The sequence below is a fragment of the Anas platyrhynchos genome, chromosome 22 (genome assembly GCF_047663525.1).
Source record: "Anas platyrhynchos isolate ZD024472 breed Pekin duck chromosome 22, IASCAAS_PekinDuck_T2T, whole genome shotgun sequence".
Taxonomy (NCBI): domain Eukaryota; kingdom Metazoa; phylum Chordata; class Aves; order Anseriformes; family Anatidae; genus Anas; species Anas platyrhynchos.
This window is the reverse complement of record NC_092608.1, coordinates 8,069,157-8,089,638: the sequence shown is the minus strand read 5'-3', so window position 1 is coordinate 8,089,638 and position 20,482 is coordinate 8,069,157. Positions and strand designations below refer to the sequence as shown.

Sequence of the window (20,482 nt, the reverse complement as noted above, 5' to 3'; positions counted from 1 at the left end):
AGTCCAAGGGAAACAGAGCGTTCCTGTGCACCGAGTTGTTCTCCCTGTGCACTTGAACCGTGGTTGTTGGCTGCAGACTGACAGCCCTGCCCTTGGCTACGCGCTTCCTTCCATGTCAGAGGAGGGAAAGGTCACCGGCAACCACCGAGAACAGAGCCAAGGTCTCTGCAGGACCCATCACGGCACCATCTTTGCCACCAGTGCGCTAAGCGTCCCCTTGGGGTCAGCCCTTCAGCACTCTTACAATTACCACTGAGTCCCAGCCGGATGAGGGCTTGGATGGGGCCCTGCCAAGGCAGCACTCAGTCACAGGGTGCAAAGAGACGGTGCCTCGCTGCTCATCCTGGACGGAGAAGCTTCCAGGTGAGCTGTGTTGCCAAGCAGCAGGTACTTCCCAGCTCAGCCCCACGCCCCTCACCTCCCCAGGCTCTAGCAAAGAGCCTACACAGCCCGAAACACATCTGACAGACTGCTAGGCTCCCTTGGAGGCTGACTGCTTCTGCTGATTCAGGCTGTCTGATGGGCTTCCCAGCCCTGCAAGGCAGGCAATCTATGGACAAAGAGGGAGAGAGAGCACGTGATGCTGTGACCAAAATAATTAGAGACCTGATGGAAATCCCTGACAAAACGCAGGGCTTGATTAATGGACAACCCAAAACAAGCCACGTAACTGTTTCAAACCAACAACAGTTGCTGTGGGTTTACAGACACAGGTCTTGTCAAGCTAACTTGGTATCTTTTTCCGTAAGATCTCCAACTCAGCCATTGAAGGAAAGAGCTTAATCCAGCGATACAGTCCTGTAGGGGGTCTGCATCCATATCACAACCTTTATCAAGAAACTAGAGTGGCATCAAACCTGGATGGCATTCAATAAATCGAGAAAATTGACAAAATATAATGGCATATAGAGTCAGATAAAATAGAGGGTCAAAACAATTTATCAGTTTTATCAATAATTGGTAAGAAATCTTCAGATCTGCAGTAAGATGCCAGTAAGGATTTATGGGTCACACACCTACAGAATGCATGGGCCACAGATTGCTACCAAGCAGGGCATGAGAGTCTTTTGAGGAGAGGCACCTGCAGGGTCTAAAGGCTAACCTGGTACTCAGGTGTACAGAGACAGACAGAAATACATGTACCAACTCCAGTAGGAACGTCCACACTTGGAGGAAGATACTGGAGCTCAGAGAGAAAAACGATCATCTGCTCTACAGCAGATTCCAGGATTTGCTTCACACATGACTGAAGGGTGACTTCATCCCAGGGAATTAAACCCAAAAATGTGGTAGTTGAGAGAACTTTCAGCCAGCAAGTAAGGAACAGCAACGGTTGGAAAGCTGAAACTCAGCACGTTCAGTGTCCAAGGGGGACAAACGTAACCAGGAATCTAATTCACCATTCAACTTTCAAGAGGTTACAATGGATTTACCACTGTTAGAAATTAATTTGGGGAAGCTGTGTGGCTCCTGCTATGCAGGAAGAAAGACTGGCTGATCACAGTGATACAAATACATCAGGTTGAGAAAGTACTCCTCAGCCTGGACCTAGAAATAGGTTCCCTGGTGAAAAAGCACGGTGAATTTGGGTACCCACAGTCAGACCATGAACCTCAGCACTGCAGCAGGCAGGCAGCACTTCCATGAGCCACCTGGAGCTAAGCTCATGCCTAACCCCATAGGGAAAGGACATCTGGACACAATTCCTGAGCAGGAACACCTGAATTTTGTCTTATTTTTTCGGTCACCTCTACCTCACAGCTGTTATTTGGGTCCAGTTTTCTCCTCCATAGGAGGAATTTTCAACCCTCATCTCCTATGAGATAGCCCCATGCAGTTTCTTGTTCCAGAGAGGAAAGGTACGCTCTGCTTCTTCATCACCTGACATACTGCAGCTACAAAAAATGCTTTGGGCTGTGGAGAAGCAAGTGCGAGTGTCCTCAGCAGCTGTGCAACTGCAGGAATAGGGACATGGAAGGCCTGACTACCATAAACATTTTAAACAGTTGTTACATAAAAGAGGACACCAAAGCTTGCCTGCAGGATCTCTCCTCCAATACATCAGCATTTGCTCTCCAGCACCAAGTAAAGAACAAGCTACCTGCACAGACCATGCCTCCCTGAGACAGCCCCACACAGCACACCATAGGCAAAGATCATAAAACATTCTTGCTGCCCAAGGAGCCATGGGGCGTATCAGGATGGGATGAGGCAATTGCACGTGACCGAACAGACTTTGTCCAACCTCTTTTATATTTAATCTGCTGCACGAGAAAACTCACCTTGAAGCCCAGCCCCCACGAGGGGTGCTTTCAAGTCACCCAGCAGGTGAGTTTGCAAACCCAGTCTGAGATTGGCAGTTTTTCCACAAACCTGCAGCCTTGACGGTGTTCTTTGCAACCATGAAGAACACGGAGCTCTGATTTTTACTCCTACAGCACAATCATTCTCTGCTTCCCAGCCCAAAGGCCTTCCATAACATCCTTGTAACACCCAGGTAAATTCCTGTAACACCTGTGGCACAAAGCAGCCCGATGGCCTAGCACTGGGATGTGCCAGGGGAGGGTTTACAGCATAACTCACCTCAGAGCCCAGCAAACTCATGCTGATAAAGCCTTTGTGCTGTACCAATCTCCTGTGCTTCAATAAAGCTGCATGTAAAAAGGTTCTAGACATTTCTAAGATGCTAAGAACCTCTCTGCCAGGCAGCCTTATTTACCTGCCAAGGAAAAGAACTGGTGTAACACAGATCTGCCATGTTCCTTTCACCCCTTCTTTCCAGCAGCAATGCCTCTCAATACCATGCACAGAACGTGTTCCCTATTGGATCAGCTAAGGGCAACACACACTGCAGACACAGTAGACAGTAAAAACCCAGTAACCCTTCTCACCCAAAGAATCCATTCCCAAGCATGTTAACTGATGTCCACTACATTGGTATTTACCACAATCGTTTATTTACATTTGAATGTGTTAAAAAAATATAGATGCCAATTATTAAATAACTTCAGGAGAACGTCAAGAGCGCAGGTCTGGCCTGTAAAGAGGATAAGGACAGTGAGGGAAGTGGCTGGAACTGAAACTGCATGGAGCCAGCAAAGGCCTCCTAACCATCAGAGCACTGAAACAAAGGAGAACAAAGAGGTCCAAATCATAGAACCACAGAATAGTTTGGGTTGAAAGGGACCTTAAAGATCATCTAGTTCCAACTCCCTGCCATGGGCAGGGAGGGCTGGGACACTTCCCACCAGACCAGGTTGCTCCAAGCCCCATCCAACCTGGCCTTGAACACTCCCAGGGATAGAGCATCCACAGTTTGTCCAGGTAGCCTGTTCCAGTGCCTCACTACCCTCAGAGAGAATTTCTTCCTTGTAGCTAATCTAAATCTACCCTCTTGTAGTTTAAAGCCATTACATTGTCCTATTGCTACGCTCCCCAGTGAAGAGTCCCTTTCCATGAGGAATGCTTGATGGCCATCTGTAATGTCGTACAACAGCAGCAGGACTGCACAGTGGCACTGGGTACCACGCAGTGGCCCTGAAGCGAGCACTATCTGCTGCATGCACCAGGTCATGCCAAACCTGTCTACAAGACCTAGGGAACCAGGGAGTCTTCCTGGGTCTCCATTCCAGCCTACTAAAAACCAACAGTGGCGTTTGTTTCACCAGGCTGATTTTAAAGGATCTTGACAAATAACTGGTTTAGCTGTATGAAGCTGGGTGAGACAAACCCCACTCTTGCCCAGAAGCCACTGACAGGCAGCAGCATACACAAAGGCAGCTCCTGAGACCTGGTTAGGAAGTAAGCACGGTGGCACCAGCCGCACACCCACACCTTCCAGTCTCAAGCTGGATGTTGACCACAGATCATGTACAAAGGCTCCAAAGATCAACGGGTCTGGATCCAAGGATCCCACTCATGAGCACAGGTCTCTTCATCTGCAAGAAAGCCTGCTAAACAAGGTTGTCCCTATCTTCAAAAGCCTATAAATGCCACCAGAAGTACCAGGAAAATGAAAGAATGATTACATTCCTTATCGTCACTTCATCAAATAGGAGAAATATCTGAAGCACTGCAGATCTGAAAGACTTAACCCCGGTAGCAGGGATGCATTTTCACAGGTAATTCCAGACACCTTTGGCAACTGTTTAACAAAAAGTCAAAAATTTTGCAGAGTTACTTTTGTCAGCGCCTTCCTGCTGAAATTTGAAAAATCAGCAACCAAAAGCTAATACAGCAGATTCTTGACAAGCTGCAGCCTGACACGCTGAAATCTGGTCAGACTTGCTTAAACGCTCATGTTGTTGTTGTTGTTGTTGTTTTTTATTTTTTTTCTATTTTGTGTGTGTGTTTTTGTTGGTGTTTTTTTTTTATTAACAGTGAAGTGGGCAAACAAATGCAAACAGAGTACTGTACTAAGCTCAGTCTTGGAGCTACTGATTTAACCAAAACGAAGCCTGGGCCATAGTAAATACTGGAAACATCTCCCTTTGTAATGACAGTGGTATCTTCCTGAATTAAGGTAAAGCGATGCAAAATGATAATCCCTTGGCCCTCCAGTGGTAACTGTCCTATGGCTGTAGTGAGCAAGTAGGCTCAAGTCCTCTCTTCCCCCAGCACTTCTTTTCTTGATCTTTGCTTGCACCAAACACGGACGCTCTACTTTCTGTAGCATTAGGAGAGTTCACCAAACTGCAGGTCAAAGTGAACCCCCTAATCCCTGCAAGTTGCCTGGGTAACACCAGCTGCATTCCTGTTGCAGGTCTCTTTTCATCCACTAGTTTCTAAAGCTGAAGCTCCAAGGCAGTCTAACCCCACCCAAGGCAGGGCTGCCATGACCCCATCTTCCCTCAGACAGCAGCCACAAAATCCTATCCCTCTAATGCTGCCTTTGGTCTTTATGTAGCCTGAAGGGAAACAGCATCAGGGAGTTGAGCTGGTAAAAACTCTATTAGAATTATATTAGAGGTGTGTTTTCTGCTGGTTTCAGTGTCAGTGAGATGAGTCAACTTTACGCAGACTCAGATGAATGTGAAAACAAGCCAAGAGAAAAGTAAGAAACACGGCAGCCCATGTTTCACTTGCACTGGATGCCTCAGAAGACAGACTTACCACATTTCTGTTCCATTGCTTTACATTTCCCCACACTGGGAGATCACAACGGGCAGCTTGGGTTTGTTATTTGGACCCGTAGGCACATTCTGGGAACAAACAAACATAGAATGTTACACCTTATGAAAACAGCAAACCCTGTGAGTGACAGGTAATTGAAGACTGGCTAAGAGGCACCTGTGCAACACCAGGAACATGGAAACGTAGAGCTCTGAGCAGCATATAAGCACCTTCACGTATCTTGGCAATGAACATTCTCGTACACCACAGTCTGGCATACAGACCAGACCCTGATCCTTTGCATGGAAAAGAAGTAAGAGAGCAAAAACTGGGGAGCTCCTCGTGAGATACAACAGAGAAGATATCACTTAGATGTCACTTAGGGCTGCTCTGGTTTATGTATCTTTAAAGTTACCAATTAGAGCTGCAACAAGCAAAGTAAACTGATATTCATACAGAAGGGGAATCCAAACAACAGATAGTCACAAGGCATCCCCTATTCTGAACCACTTGTTCATGAAAGAGCAGCCAAGTCCAGGAGAACTTCTTCGTTAATTCCTTTAGTTTCCCACTCCCTGCAGTGATGTACATCCTACCAGCACAGACCACAACCCTTCTTCCATCAGTGCTTTTAGTGAAAAATGTTAGCAACAAAGGGCTAGCAACTGTATCACGCTGCATAGTTCCTTGCATGGGACCTTTTCTCAATACCTAACAGCTGGCAGCTCTGTGTTTGTCCCACTTTTTGGATTCTTTGATGGCCCTTGCACACAGTTCCCCACGCAAAGCAGGAGTGTACCATGAAGTCACTGTCAGCTGTATCATATAACACACTGTTTGTTAAGTCCACTCACCATCCTGCCATGATACCCAGTCGTGGTGTATTCATAGAATCATAGAATATCCTGAGTTGGAAGGGACCCTTAAGGATCATCAAGTCCAACTCTCGACACCGCACAGGTCTACCCAAAAGTTCAGACCATGTGACTAAGTGCACAGTCCAATCTCTTCTTAAATTCAGTCAGGCTCGGTGCAGTGACCACTTCCCTGGGGAGCCTGTTCCAGTGTGCAACCACTCTCTCTGTGAAGAACCCCCTCCTGATGTCAAGCCTAAACTTCCCCTGCCTCAGCTTAACCCCGTTCCCACAGGTCCTGTCGCTGGTGTTAATGGAGAAAAGGTCTCCTGCCTCTCGACACCCCCTTACGAGGAAGTTGTAGACTGCGATGAGGTCTCCCCTCAGCCTCCTCTTCTCCAGGCTGAACAGGCCCAGTGCCCTCAGCCGTTCCTCGTACGTCTTCCCCTCCAGGCCTTTCACCATCTTCGTAGCCCTCCTCTGGACACTCTCCAACAGTTTCATGTCCTTTTTATACTGTGGTGCCCAGAACTGCACAGAGTACTCGAGGTGAGGCCGCACCAGCGCAGAGTAGAGCGGGACAATCACCTCCCTCGACCTACTAGCGATGCCGTGCTTGATGCACCCCAGGACACGGTTGGCCCTCCTGGCTGCCAGGGCACACTGCCGGCTCATATTCAACTTGCTTCATATTCCATACAGGGTAACCACCATGTCTGAACATATTTATCTAGAGCTCCTGGAAGCCCATCAGAAGACTTAACTTTTCTTATTACATATGCTGATCACAGATCAGCAGAACTGATGATTTAGCATCCACTGAACAATCCTAGGCAATGGCACAGAAGTGATCTGCTTTACTCTCTTGTCTGAGTTGCTGATGGAACAGCTTTTCAATTTAGCTTCCTGAACAAATGCAAAGCACTGCAAATAAAGCCACAAGAATAAAATCCCCACTCAAAGACTAACCAGCAACCACAGGATCACAGCATTTCTAAATTAAGTCAATCTAAATGACTGACTTTGTCACAACAGTTTCCTATTATCTTATTAACGATGACAACCAGTAACACCAGTTACCATCACTGGTATTCCCTGGTAACCGTTAAACTGACAGCAGGAGAGAACAGAAAAACCCTTGTTGCTCTCCCACGTGACTTTCCAACACAGACATTCACAGAGAATAAAGGCAAATTCAACTTACTTCAATTTTTCTCATTACCAACAATCCATCAACGATTTTACCTAGAATGAGAAAATGGATCCACTTCAATATGGCCTGTTTCCACCTTTGCTGCCCTCCCCAACATGTACATGAAGTTTTTTTCCTCTCCAAAAAGCACCACACAGCGTATAGTAATTGGTCACTTCACAGTTTGCTACTGATCTCTAAACTGATGAAAGAAACAATCCCTCTTAAAACATTTGCCACATTCAGAACACATGCGTGTTTTCCCCTCACACGGGTGGCATGTGTAGAAAACTAGGTTTTGAGACTTACCTCCACCAGTTGTGGTAAAATACAGCATGAGCTGTACAACCATCAGCATATGTATCAACTCCATCAACACACTATGTGTAACGATGCGAAAATGGCAGAGAATGATATCAAGAGTTACTCAAGAATTAGAGGAAGTAGTAAACAGGACAAGAGCTTAACATCTGGCCTTGAAACCCTACAGCTCAAGAGGAAGTACATGGAAATGTAACTCCCCAGAACCACATTTGTTCTACAAACTCAGCTCAAAGCTCCACTCTCTGACAGTGGAGAAGAAAGGTAACCCTTCACCCATCTGCACTGGCATGAGGACTTGTGTAGTAACATAATACACTGATCAAAGAACTTAATCTGGATTAAAGCTGTGAAAAAATGTTTCATTTCACCAGTGGTCTATCTCAGTATCTGGTTGCACAAATACCTCTGCTGGCACTAATGATGGGGAAAGAACAAGCAGTCTATGGCTGTTCATTTCAGCAGCTGTGCCACAGAGTGCATCCACGAGCCAGTATACCAGGCCTGCGTGACAGATACTCACCGAACACAACGTGTTTCCCATCCAACCAGTCACATTTGGAACACGTAATGAAAAACTGACAGCCGTTAGTACTTGGACCACTGTTTGCCTGGGGGTTGAGAATGTCAAAATACAAAATTAGGACTTCCCAAAGCTGAAGGCAAAGATTATCTCATATAAGAAAGAGCTGTTGCTTAAGAACTAACCTAGTTTTTTTTTTTGTTTTTTGTTTTTTTTTTTTAAGTTTATTGTTATACAAACCAAAGAAAACAAGACATTTAGTTGCAGGAGAGTACCCTGTGCTTGGACACAGTGTACTACCAAGTCAGTCCTGCCAATGTGTGCAAGAGCCACGTCAACTTCTTCTTATGATAATTCTACAAAGGCACCTTCAGCACAAGACTGTGCTGAAACCTGGGCTCCAGAGCATGTTCCTGAAAAAAGGCTGAACTTTTTGGTGATGAGTACTTACTGGCTGCAGTATTATCCTGGGGAAAACTGAAAGCCAGAAACCAGGACAGAAAAAAAAAGAAGCTGATTTCTGCTATTTGGAAGTTTGCCTACAAATAAAAAAGGTGCCTATTATGACGGTCAGGATCAGAAAGCTAATGATCATGCCAACACAGGGTTCACAGGAATGACATGATGCAATTCAGAGCTGAATGCAACGCCCAGAGCATTTGGTCTCTCCTACGAAAACATCTCTGCAACATTCAAGTCCATTTCAATTTTTCCAAAGCTCTTTTGCCAATCAGGAGACACTAAGGCACGTTTTTGTGCTGACGAGTGAATTGTGCAAGTCCTGCACCTGTAGGGCTACACAGGACACAGTCACACTGGATCTTTTCCTTAGTGCCAATCTAAGGCTAATCCCTTTGGCTGAGATGGACCTTGGTTTGGCCCAGCAGAACAACTCCAGAGCCATGCTGCTTTAACACAAAGCTGGCAATACCAGCATGGCATCCCTTCTCACACACTGTGGTACACTGCTTGCTTAGCTGTGTTGTGACAGATCTGTTTGGACCATATTTTGAACAGGGTGAATATCAAATCCAAACAGTAAATGTCCAAAACAAGTAATTTTAAGGACAAGACAGCTAGAAGAGTGGAGGGAAAAGCAGTTGTAGACAGGAACATTTGGTTCTGGCCCCACTTGCTTTCTACTCCCAGAAAACAGTGTATTGTTCCTACCAGACAACATGCAATGGTTGCAGTTTTCCTACAGTGTTGAACAGGAAGCATATGTTCTGAAAGATACCATGGTAACACTGTTATGGCTTTGAAACTCCCAAATCTCTCTGTTTCATCCTTGCTAAGGTCAGTGTTTAATAAAAGTATCAGGGAAGAAAAAAAAAAAACAGCACTTGCCACTGTTCAAAAACATCAATAATCAAGCTATTCTGAAAGCTGATCAAACAAAGCCTGCCCCTGAACTCCAACAGGTAAGGAAAAAGGATGCTACAGGATCAGGACTTCAGTGTTACTCAACACATTAACCCATGAGTAACCTGACTGGTACTTACAAAGCTGGTCTTTCAGACCTTATATCCAGTGATGGAGATTTCTGCTGTCTGGCAAACATTTTATACATTCAAGAAAAGCATAGAGAGAAAGTAACAAAAGCTTTTAAATCTTAATTTTATACTTACCATAGAAAGCAGACCAGGAGCAGAGTGTTTCAGCTTGAAGTTTTCATCTGCAAAAGGACCCCTATATATACTGGCTACTCCAGTGCCATCTCCCTGCATCAGAGAGGGATTAGTCAGCTACAGCATTTGTTCTGTAGCATAAATTTCAAATAACCAAGCAAAAGCAGTGTTAAACTCAGCCCAAAATGGATGCTGTACTGCCATTTATATACAACGGTGATGAACACGTTCAGATGTTTCATTTCTGAAGAGAAACTGTGACTGGATTCTAACTACACAGTACATCATTTGTCATCAATATGCTGGCAGAAACCCAACGAGATGTACGGATTAAGTCCAAGCCTCTCAGTGCAATGAAGTCATAGATTGCTTGGTATGGAACCACCTGGTCTTAACAGGCACTCCAGGGAAAAGGGAGGGGAGGAAGTATTGGCTGGCAAAACAAGGAAAGCAGAAGTGGAAGTGGAAGAAACTGGCTGATGTCACGCTTATTTCACCTTACGTTCTGTGACTCTGCTGAAAATAGGGAAGTGCCCCCTTTGTTCAGTTTTTAGCAGCTACTGTCTGCAAAGTCACAAGCAAGGGCAGTTTCTAAAGTACAGAGCTGCTCATTTTTGCTGTACTTTCTACCAAGTTGAGATATCTTGTACTTAACTACAAGCGCTTGCCCTCAGTCCTCAACACATTTATAAATCAAAGCAGCATGGCCTGTAACTGCTGCAGATTGCAAGCTTTGACGGCTCATGAGGTTATGACTTTGCACAAGCCTGACAGACAACTCATCGAGATATAGCTTGTGGGCCACCCTGACTTCTGGTCCAGCCCTACAGAGAAATTCCTGTACAGTGCCAGCAGAGACTCTTCAGTAAAATGGCCTTAAAAAGGTGCATTGAGGAACCCTTCAGAGAAAGCTGTAGAAGCAACGCAACCAGGTACCTCTGGCATGGTCAGTTAAATTTACTATTCTGACTGTAATTTCCCTTTCTGCATTGATATTCCGCTTGCTTTAGCCCCATTTATTCTGGCTTGATGTAGTCTGTCTCCCTTTATTGCCTTTCTACCTAACATATACTTTCTTTATTAGGCCAGACTTAATAGGAAAATAAGTGCTAATAATATAAGAGGCACAGCTCCGCATCTTTTGATGTGCTTGCCTAGTCCTTGCTCCCTTTCCTGCAGCATCACAACTGTGGACTGCCTAAATACCTGGTGTGGCTAAGCTGCCCCCTGTACAGTTAGTTCTCTCAGTGACTTTCACACAGCCAGGTTTTGCATTTAAAAAAATAATAATAATCTTTTACCACACCCTTCAGATTTCAAATAGTTCCAGAAATTAAGTAACTACTGGGTCTTAGGACAGTGAAGACTCAGTGGTCTTACAGCCTCGCCTAAATACCCTGCTTTTCCCCTATGGTAACACTGCAGGCACAAATACTCTCTGCTATTTTTAGACAATTCACTAGCAAAAAAGTTAGGTTTGATTTAAACTCTCTTGCATTAGACACTCTATTCCTGTACTAGGGTCTTGTCTTCACAAAGACATTGGAAATCCACAGGGTCTCTTCCTGGGCAGACAGAAGAAAGGAGGACAGCAGGATTAAAAAAAAGTATCTCTGCAAGTTTAAAAAGCCTCTAGCTATACTGCCATTCTATTTTACAGAAGAAATATTATGGGGAAGGAGAAGATATTTTCACCCAAGACTACAGAGTTGTTTTCAAGTACATTACTATCTGTTGCAGTAAGTCGGTAGCAATGCTGTGAGGAAGCCTCCAGTTACCACTGGATGCCTCAAAACAGAGAGGGAATCAGCATGGACCCTGGAAAAGAGTTGCATATGCACCACGTAGGAAAAAATACATAAGCAATACATACGTTTACAAAGTCACCTCCTTGGATCATGAAATCCTTTATTACCCTAGAAAAGTAAAATGATACTTTGTAGAAAAATACCTCAAACAGCTTAATATGCATTAAAAAGAAGTTATGTCTTACTACACAGAGAAAGTCATCAGGGTCTATGAATGTTACAGTCTACAACCAACAGTGAATATTAACTACTGGTTGGTATCAGGTAATTTGGGTCTGTATTGGAGGAATGGGAGGGGTGTGCAGGGGTGGTAGCTCCTGGTGAAAAGAGACTGGAAGCTCCCCCATGACATATAAAGCCAGTTCCAGATGGCTCCAAAAGGGATTTGTCACTTGTCAAAGCCAACCCAACAAGCAATGTTGTTTATGTTTATGCTAAAAAACAAATTTAAGAAAATAAAAAGACACTAATTGGCAGCTGTGAGAGAAGAGTCAGAAAATGTGAGAGAAGGAAACGTGCAGACACCAAGGTCAGTGCAGGAGGTGCTCTGAGCACGCAGCACAAGTTCCCCTGCAGCCTGCGGAGAGGCCCCTGGTGCAGCAGGCTGTCCCCCTGCAGCCCATGGGTCCCATATGGAGCAGATCTCCAAGCTGCAGCCCATGGAGGAGCCCCTGGTGGAGCAGGTGGATGTGGGGGGTGCTGCTGCCTGTGGGGAACCCATAACGGAGTAGTTCTTGAAGAGCTGCTGCCTGTAAACAGCCCCCACAGGATCAGTTTGGGAAGGATGGCATAGTGTGGGAGGGACCCCATACTGTAGTCGGGGCAGAGAGTGGCTGTGGAGGAGCAGCACAAAGTGCTCCACTGACCATAACCCCCATTCCCTGTTCCTTGCACCGCTTAGGAGGAAGTACAACAGAGACTGAAGTTGAACCAGGGAAGAAGGGTGGGGATAAAGTGTTTTTAGTTTGCTTTTAGTTCTCACTATTGTACTTTGATATTAATTGGCAAAAAAATACATTAATCTTCCTAAAGCCAAGTCTGTTTTGCCCATGATGTTAATTGTGAACCACTTCACCATCCTTATCGCAATTGGGAGCTGTTTTATTGCATCTTCTCCCCACCATCTTGCTGAGTAGTGGGAGAGCAGCTTGGTTGGCACCCAGCCAATGCCAATCCACCACAGGGACCATTGCTGTTCAACAAGAGATAGAGATACGTAACAGATACAAGGAAATGATCTCTCATCTGGCAGACCAGGAATGGAGAAACCCTCTGCAGTGACCTGTGGTATGCACTTGATAGCGTCCCCAAATCCCCCAGAGGATAGACACAGCAGAGGAACAGTATTAGCCATGACCACCTACAAATGCCTCCTACACCCATAATGCCCTTGGGACAGGTCTGAAAATCACACTTAACTCATACTTCTATTTAAACTTCTAAGCAAAAGCAGAAGTACCTGTGGAAAGTGCTTCCTTTATAACCTATAGGAACACCATCTTTCCTGCAAGGAAATAAAAAGGAAAATTGTTACCACTTACTGGGTATCCCAACACAAAACCCTCCCAGGAGTTTAGAGTCCTGAAGGGTTGTCCTGTACATTAGGAACTCCCTTGATATACAACCCACCTCCAGCAGTGCCTGCTGGGTCCTAACATGTACTGATGCTATCAGAGACCAAGGGAAACCCTGAATGGACTCTGCACATTAAATTACGTGGTTGCTTATGACATCCATCTCAAAATCTTAACAGGATACCGTTGTAATTTGCAGCACATACAGGTGGGACTTGCAGGCAATGTATTTTTAGAGCAACTGGTGTATGACCAAAGTCATGCCCAAAGGGGAAAGTGCACCATCTCTGTGACCAACCAAGCTAATCACTTTCAGCAGAGCAGATTTCTGTAAGTCTTTCATTTTATAGCAACATAATAAAGAAAGCTTCCCAGGGGGCTTTCTTTCTAGTCACCCAGCCCTGTTTTTCTGAGTATGCTACTTAAAAGAATATAACCCACGTACCTGAATTCACCTGTACAAAACTGCCTGGAAAAGAAAAAAATACAGAAGACCAGAGCATGAACCACTTTTGAATTCTGAGGACACAAAGGGCTGCATTCACCAAACACACACTGAATGTTGTGCAGGATTTTTCTGATTCACTGGCGATATTCCCCAGTGAAACAGGAATCATCAGTAACTGCTCATCACTTCCATTTCTAAACAGAGCTTTGCAGAGATATTGAGGCTTAGGTATTTAACACTGAGATTGTAAGAGACAGTGAATGCGGAGCAGGACAGCATGTTCCACAGGGGACAGGGCATATTCACTTCTCCAGAACTGGGAAATCCACGTGGTACATCCCGTAATCAATGACAGAGAATGGGGCGGCAAGGAGTTTTTACCATGACGTTAAGGCACTCTCTTTTGTAAACACAGTGAGTGCATCAGAAGCTCCACAGAGGGAGCAGAGAGGGACCAGAGCCCTTCACCTTCAAGCCAGAAAAGCTCCGCTAGGGGTTAGGGCGCTGCATGGTCACGGACAGCTCTGAACTGAAGCGGGTGCAGCGGCTCTGACAAGCCGTCACTAACACCACCGCACCCCTGCACCCTGAAGCCTCTAGAGCCCGGCTCCAGGCCGGCAGCCCCGTGCCAGGCCTGCAGGCCCGCCGGCTGCTCCTCACCTGAAGTTCTCCGCGGTTTTGGGCACGACGTCGGCGAACAGCTCGATCTTCATGCGGCCGACCTCCTGCGGAGAGAGAGCGAGAGCAGCCAGCTCAGCCACCCGCCGCGGGCCTGAAGACCCCGCCGCGCCCCACCGCGCCCCACCGAGCCCCTCTCCCCGCCCCGGGCCCGCCGCCCGGCGCCACCTGCCCGCCGATGGTGACATCGAAGAACACCACGGGGTTGCTGGGGTTGGCCGCCAGCACCGCCATGGCGCCCGGAAGAGGCAGCGGGAGGCGGGGCCGCGCTCCCTCGGGCGGCCGGGCGGGCGGCACCGCCACGTCACGGGGCTGATGGCAGCGCACGTCACACCGCCGTGACGTCACGGCAGCACTCGTTCCAGTGCCACAGCGCGGCCTGACGTCACCGCCGCCCCGGCACGGCCCTGGCACAGAGCGGCTGGGGGTGCCCCGGCTCCATCTTGTCCTGGCCGCCCGCAGCAGGGTGCCCAGGCCCGTGCCCAGGCTGCTGCAGAGGCTCTCTAAGGAGGAGACTCCACAGCCCCTCTGGGCAGCCCGTGCCAGGGCTGCGACACCCACACAGCACGGGAGGGCTCCCCGGTGCTCGGCTGGGACCGCCCGGGCTCTAGTTTGTCCCGTCGCCCCTTGTCCTGGCACCGGGCACTGCCGAACAGGGCCTGGCTCCGTCCTCCGTGCACCCTTCAGGCCCACCAGGTCCTTCCCTGCCAAGCTGCCGTCCACTGGGTGTCCCCAGCATGTCCCGGTGCTGGGGTTGTTCCCAGATGCAGGCCCTTGAGCTTCTTCTCCTGGTTCAACTTCAGGAGGTTCCCGCGGCCCATTTCTCCAGCCTGCCCAGGTCCCTCTGGATGGCAGCACCACCTCCTGGTGTATCCGCTGCTCCCCTCAGTTCTGTGTCAGCTGCAAACTCCACCCCACCATCCAGATAGTTAATGAGGACTGGGCACAGTATAGAGCCGTGGGGTAAACCTCTAGCTACTTCACCTCCAACTAGACTTTTCACCACTTTGCCCTCCTCCTTGCCTTTCTTTGAAGACAGCAGTGACATTTGCTTTCCTCCACGCTTTGGGCACTCCTCCCAGTTGCCACAATTGATCAAGGGTGGCCTCTCAGTGCCATCTGCCACGGCTCTCCAACTCAACTTTGCACCACTGATCACCACCCTCTGGACCCAGACAGTTTTTAATGCACCTCACTGTCTGCCCATCCAGCCCATATGTCAGCAGCTTTCCTACAAGAATCCTATGGCAGACAGTATCATTGGCCATTCTGAAGCCCAGGAAGGCAATATCCACTGCTCTCCCCTCATCCATCAGGCCCATCTTTTCATTGTAGGAGCTTATCAAGTTGATCAAGCATGACTTCTCCTTGGTGAACACATACCGATTACTCCTGATGGTTTTCTGGCTCTTCATGTTCCTAGAAATGGTTTTCAGGATATGCTGCTCCATCCCTTCTGCAAGGATCAAGGTAAGGCTGATCATCCTGTAGTTCCCTCTCCTCCTTGCATCAGGCATTCCCTCTTCCATCAGGCCACATGGAATTTTCTATGTCCAATTTGCTGAAGTATTCCCTGACTTGATCCTGTTCTGCCAAGGTCACATCCTCCTTGCTCCAGCTTTCTCCCCCGGTCTCTGGGAGCTAGGACTCCTGAAGGCCAACCCTGCTGAAAAAGACTGAGACCAAGCAGGTATTTGGTCTTCAGCCTTTTCCATCCTGTGTAACTCCATTCATTCAGCAGTGGGCCCCATTTTCCCTAGTCTTCCTTTTATCACCAATGTACTCATGGAAGCCCTTCTACTTGTCTTTGACTTCCCTGGCCAGATTCAATTCCATCTGAGCTTTAGCTTTCCTAATTTCATCCCTGGGGGCGATGAAATTGCTTGGACAATGTTTTTGTGTTCCACCTTACTTGCCCTTGCTTTCACCCTCCGTAGGCTTCCTTTTTGTGTTTGAGTTTCACCAGGAGCTTCTTGTTCATCTGCTGCAGGCCTCCTGGCAGTTTTGGCTGACTTCTCTTTGTTGGGAGGCATTGCTCTAGACCTTGGAGTAAGCAATCCTTCCATATTAAGCAGGTTTCCTGTAACCAGCTCTGTTGGGCCCCTCTTACCTCCAGAACCCTATGCCTTGGGGCTCTTCCAAGCAGATTCTTGAGAATACCAGAATCTGCTCCCCTGAAGCCCGAAGCTATGTGCTTGCTTTTCACCTTTCTCCCTGCCCACAGCATTCTGACCTCCATTATTTCATGGTCACTACAGCCAAGACTGCCATTGATTATGACCTTGACTTTCAGATAATATTTTGATGAAACTCTCAGTGTCTACCACACCCTTCAGGCTGCATTCCTTACTCTCTCAGAGACTCTGCATGTGACTGGATATTGAGCTGACTATTCTCCAAACGTGCTTATTTGGAAGAATGCACCCACAAGTCACAGTCAAGGTGCAATGATTGGCAGTCCCACTCAGGCTTTGCAATAAGGTATGCATTTATATATATATTTTTTCACATATTTGACTCAACATCATAGCATTTTGCACCAAATATAGTAAAAATGGAAGGTTGAGCACAACAGTGTGGGAGATTGGTTTTATAGCAACGTAGGATGACTCTAACAGATGGTGCTTTATTGTATGCACCCCATGACAAGTGGCTTGGTAAAAAGAATGAGCGAATGACTACCTCATAAGAGAGAGAGTTACTGTTGGATGCAAATTTATTTTAATATTTGCCTGTAGCACCAAGGAAATTGTGTATGCAATCCTGACATAGCCAAAAGCACTTTGCTACAGGGAGATGGAGAATGCACAGCTTGCTCAAAAGGTAGATCTTTGTTTCAACATTTCAGGAACAAAGTTTTTATATTTATATACAGTTTTTTATACATTCATATTCCTAATACGTTTTCCTGGATGTGTGACTCCTGAAATGAGTGTTAAAGTTTAAAAAGCTTGTCTTCACACAGAGGAACAATGACAAGTGGGAGAACCAGAGTAATATCCAGGCCCTGCTACTGCCAGGGCTGCCCAGGAGAACCTCAGATGTGAAACCTGTCAGGATGAGTCAATGAGAGATTCTCCCCCTGCTCCTTTCCCTCTTTCTCTCCCCAGTTCCTCCCCTGCCCTCTCCTCTCTCTGGGTCTAGGGATATGGGTCACATTATGGGATGCAAGGGAAGAGACTTTCAGGATCTCACTAAACTTACTATTGGATGTTTAGGGGAGGAACCAAAGGTGGAGACAAGTGGGGATCAATGGGGTTTGGGGAGGAATAAACCTGGGGAAAGAAATAATAAAATAAAATAAAATAAAATAAAATAAAATAAAATAAAATAAAATAAAATAAAATAAAATAAAATAAAATAAAATAAAATATACATAAACAGATTACCAGTCAGTATGTGCCGTACCCTGATCAGCACGGTCTGTCTCATCTTCTCATTAAATTCCATCTCTACCACTTTTCCTGTGTCAGGAGCCTTTTATTCTGTTGCATGTATGTGAATGGGGGTCTCCATGCCAGCAGCTGGATTGGGACTGGGGGCCATGTGCCAGCAGCCATTGTGTGATCAGTAGAGAGTTATCAAGCCAGCCTCGCTGATGAACGGCTTCAGAGGCTTGGGAGTCTGTGTGTAACTCTGGGGATGAGGCTCCAGGAGGATTTGGCTGATGGAGGAGGCCCCAGGGGTTTCCAGGCACCCTGCTGGCTCTCATCCCACTGTCATCATGTCAGTCGTGCTGTGAACCTGAAGGCTCACATCAGCAGCCCACAAGCTGCAGCAACATCAAGGTGTGTTACACGCTATGGCAGCACCAGGCAGGTTGAAGGGCCCACATAGGCTTTAGAATGAGCTCCTTTTTTTTTTTTGCAAGTTTTAGGAAGAGCTGAGAGGATGACGGAACAAGCAATGGCTGTAAGTAGTAAGCTCGTATTGATAAACTTGCTTTTTCTTTATTTATTCATTTATTTTTGGCCTACCTATCTCTCGTGTAGCCACAGGAGGGCACCTTATCCCCTCATTTGCTCCTAATTCCCTGGGAAGTGGCGAGGAGACCGGTAAGCAGCTATTTCCTAGTAGAGAGCATAAAGCAAAACACTCCTTCTCGACTGAAGATATATCAGAGAACAGAGCTTAACTCAAAGTTGTAAAGCAAATACTAATAAAAGTTGCTTGGTTTTACACTTTTGCATGCATTAAAAATGTGCTGGCAGGGCAATGGCTTGCCCTGTCTTTAGCAGCAAAAAATGCCTATGTCAGGTCTCATAACCAAGGGAAGTAATGAAATAAACATAGGAAAAAAATCTTGAGATGGCTGATCAGTATGGGAAGGCTGACAGTCCCAAGCATAAGCACTGCTTTAACTTTTCTGCTTCTGCATCTCAGATGTTGACAGTTTAGCATGAAACACTGAGGCCAGGTATTTGCACGTAACATATTTCCAAGAGATTTCGAAGATTTCTCAATCATATATTGAGTGCTGATAGGCTTCAATTTTTATATTTAATTATTTTTATTATTATTTGTCTGTCCTTTCTCACACGTCAACCTAAACTCACATGATCAAAGTTCAGCAAGAGTACTCAAGTTTCTGCTATTATTACCATAATGACCAGTTGCCATAGACTTCTGTGAAGGAGTTTATTTCCTTTTTACTTCTCCATTCCTCATCTCATCAATAGTCATTGCTCCACCAATGCAGCAGTCCCCAAGATACTGGTTTATGAAATCATAAACCCACAAAATCACATAGACTAGAGAACAACACAAATCTACTCCAAACTCACAATCAGAGCAGGTCCAGTTAAGAGCAGCTTGCTCAGAGCCTTGCCTGTTGAGTATTATCTCCAGGGCTGGAAATCCCTTCACCTGTCTGGGTCCCTCTTCCAGCATTTGACCACGCTCATGGAAAACAAACAAAGAAACAAACAAAAAAGCATATTTCTTCAATCAAGTTGTAATTTTCCTCTTGCAGCTTGTGCCTATTACCTCTTATCCCAGCCCCTGCAATGGGTTGTCTCAAACCCTCACTCTTAGCAAGCACAGTTTTTCCAGGAGCTCTGGAGGGACTGGGTGACCCTTGCAGACAGCAGCCTACCCAGTCTTACATCGGCACCAGCAGGGCTCAGCATCCCTCATACAAAGTACTGTGGCCAGGTCCGAGTAAATTAAGATGCACAGGAGCCCACCACAGGGTGTCGATGCTTCAGCTACCACCAAGGCTCACAAACCCTTATACAAAGCAGTTTGCCTGGACCCAACACACCGATGGGCCTCACCGACCCTTGCACACAGCAGAGCAGCAAATGCTGGTGCTTCAGCAGAGCTTGGAAACCCTTGCCCATGCTGGTGAGCCCAGGTGTGGTGCAGCAGCAGGGCTCAGCATCCCTTGCACCCAGCTGTGTGCTCAGCCCTTGGGTGCTGGCAAGTCACGAGAACCCTTGTGCATAGCAGGAAACTGATTCACCAGCTACTGGAAGGAGTCATTGATACTCACAGCAGTATACTCTGTCCATCGGGGGAATTTGTCCATCTGTTGCATTAGTGGAATTTGGAAACCTTTACATACAACAGCACAATCATTCCCAGCGCACAGATGGGACTTGGTGACTGCAGTGCATCTGGTGCCCAGGCAGGAGCAGGGAGGATCAGCACCCATCACTCAGCAGCCCAGCACCCAGCTGCAAAGTGCTGTTGGACCTTGTCGATACTCATGCACAACAGCTTTTCCAGCCCTGATATCGGTGCAGATGAGTGCCCCTCACACACAGCAGAGCAGTGAAGGCCAGGGGATCAACAGACTTCAGAAACCCTCTCCACAGCATGGAAACAAATCTAGGGTGGGCACACTGTTGTGGGATGGAGACTGAAACCCACTGCTGCACGGGGACTAGGTTCACTGCTCTAACTGTAGCTTCAGGCTGCTGCACTTGGCTAATCCTAACCGATACCACAACTCTAACTCTAAGCCTAACCCTAAAACTCACCTTAACCCTAAACTCAAACCCTATACTTAATACTAAAGATAACCCTAGCACTAGGTTATAACCCTAACTTTATGCCTAATTCTAAACCTATTCCTAACCCCAACCCTAATGGGAATTTTCAATGCAACACTAGCCCCTAAGCCTAACTGTAAGTGTAACACCCTAAGCTTAACCCTAAACTTACCCCTTACTCTAACCCTAACTCTCACCCGCACCCACCTGTGCTAATGCCCAGGGAGGATGGTGCAGGGGGAAAGACACGAGAGGTTCGAGGCCTTATGCCCCCTTACCTAGAGGGATGGCAAATCTTACCATGCTACAGGAAACAAAAGCTTATTTTTTTATTTCTCAAGATTGCCA

At 46.7% G+C, this 20,482-nt stretch overlaps 1 protein-coding gene across 4 annotated transcripts; it reads right to left on the bottom strand.

The window, feature by feature from the left end:
* Positions 1–398: 398 nt before the first annotated feature.
* Positions 399–14,466, bottom strand: PPIH (peptidylprolyl isomerase H). Of its 4 annotated transcripts, none has more exons than XM_072026727.1 (10): positions 14,307–14,466; positions 14,121–14,185; positions 13,458–13,481; positions 12,898–12,942; positions 11,504–11,546; positions 9,631–9,723; positions 8,003–8,090; positions 7,171–7,211; positions 5,113–5,201; positions 399–550 (listed from the first exon to the last, which is right to left on the bottom strand). In XM_072026727.1, the coding sequence occupies exons 1-9, from the start codon at positions 14,370–14,372 to the stop codon at positions 5,133–5,135; spliced, it is 534 nt and encodes a 177-aa protein (XP_071882828.1). In that variant the 5' UTR covers positions 14,373–14,466; the 3' UTR covers positions 399–550; positions 5,113–5,132. The 4 variants fall into 4 exon arrangements, with proteins under 4 accessions (XP_071882828.1, XP_071882829.1, XP_027299058.1 ...); XM_072026728.1 differs by lacking the exon at positions 399–550 and adding an exon at positions 2,935–3,121; XM_027443257.2 differs by lacking the exon at positions 399–550 and adding an exon at positions 2,935–3,037.
* Between the last annotated feature and the right edge of the window lie 6,016 nt (positions 14,467–20,482).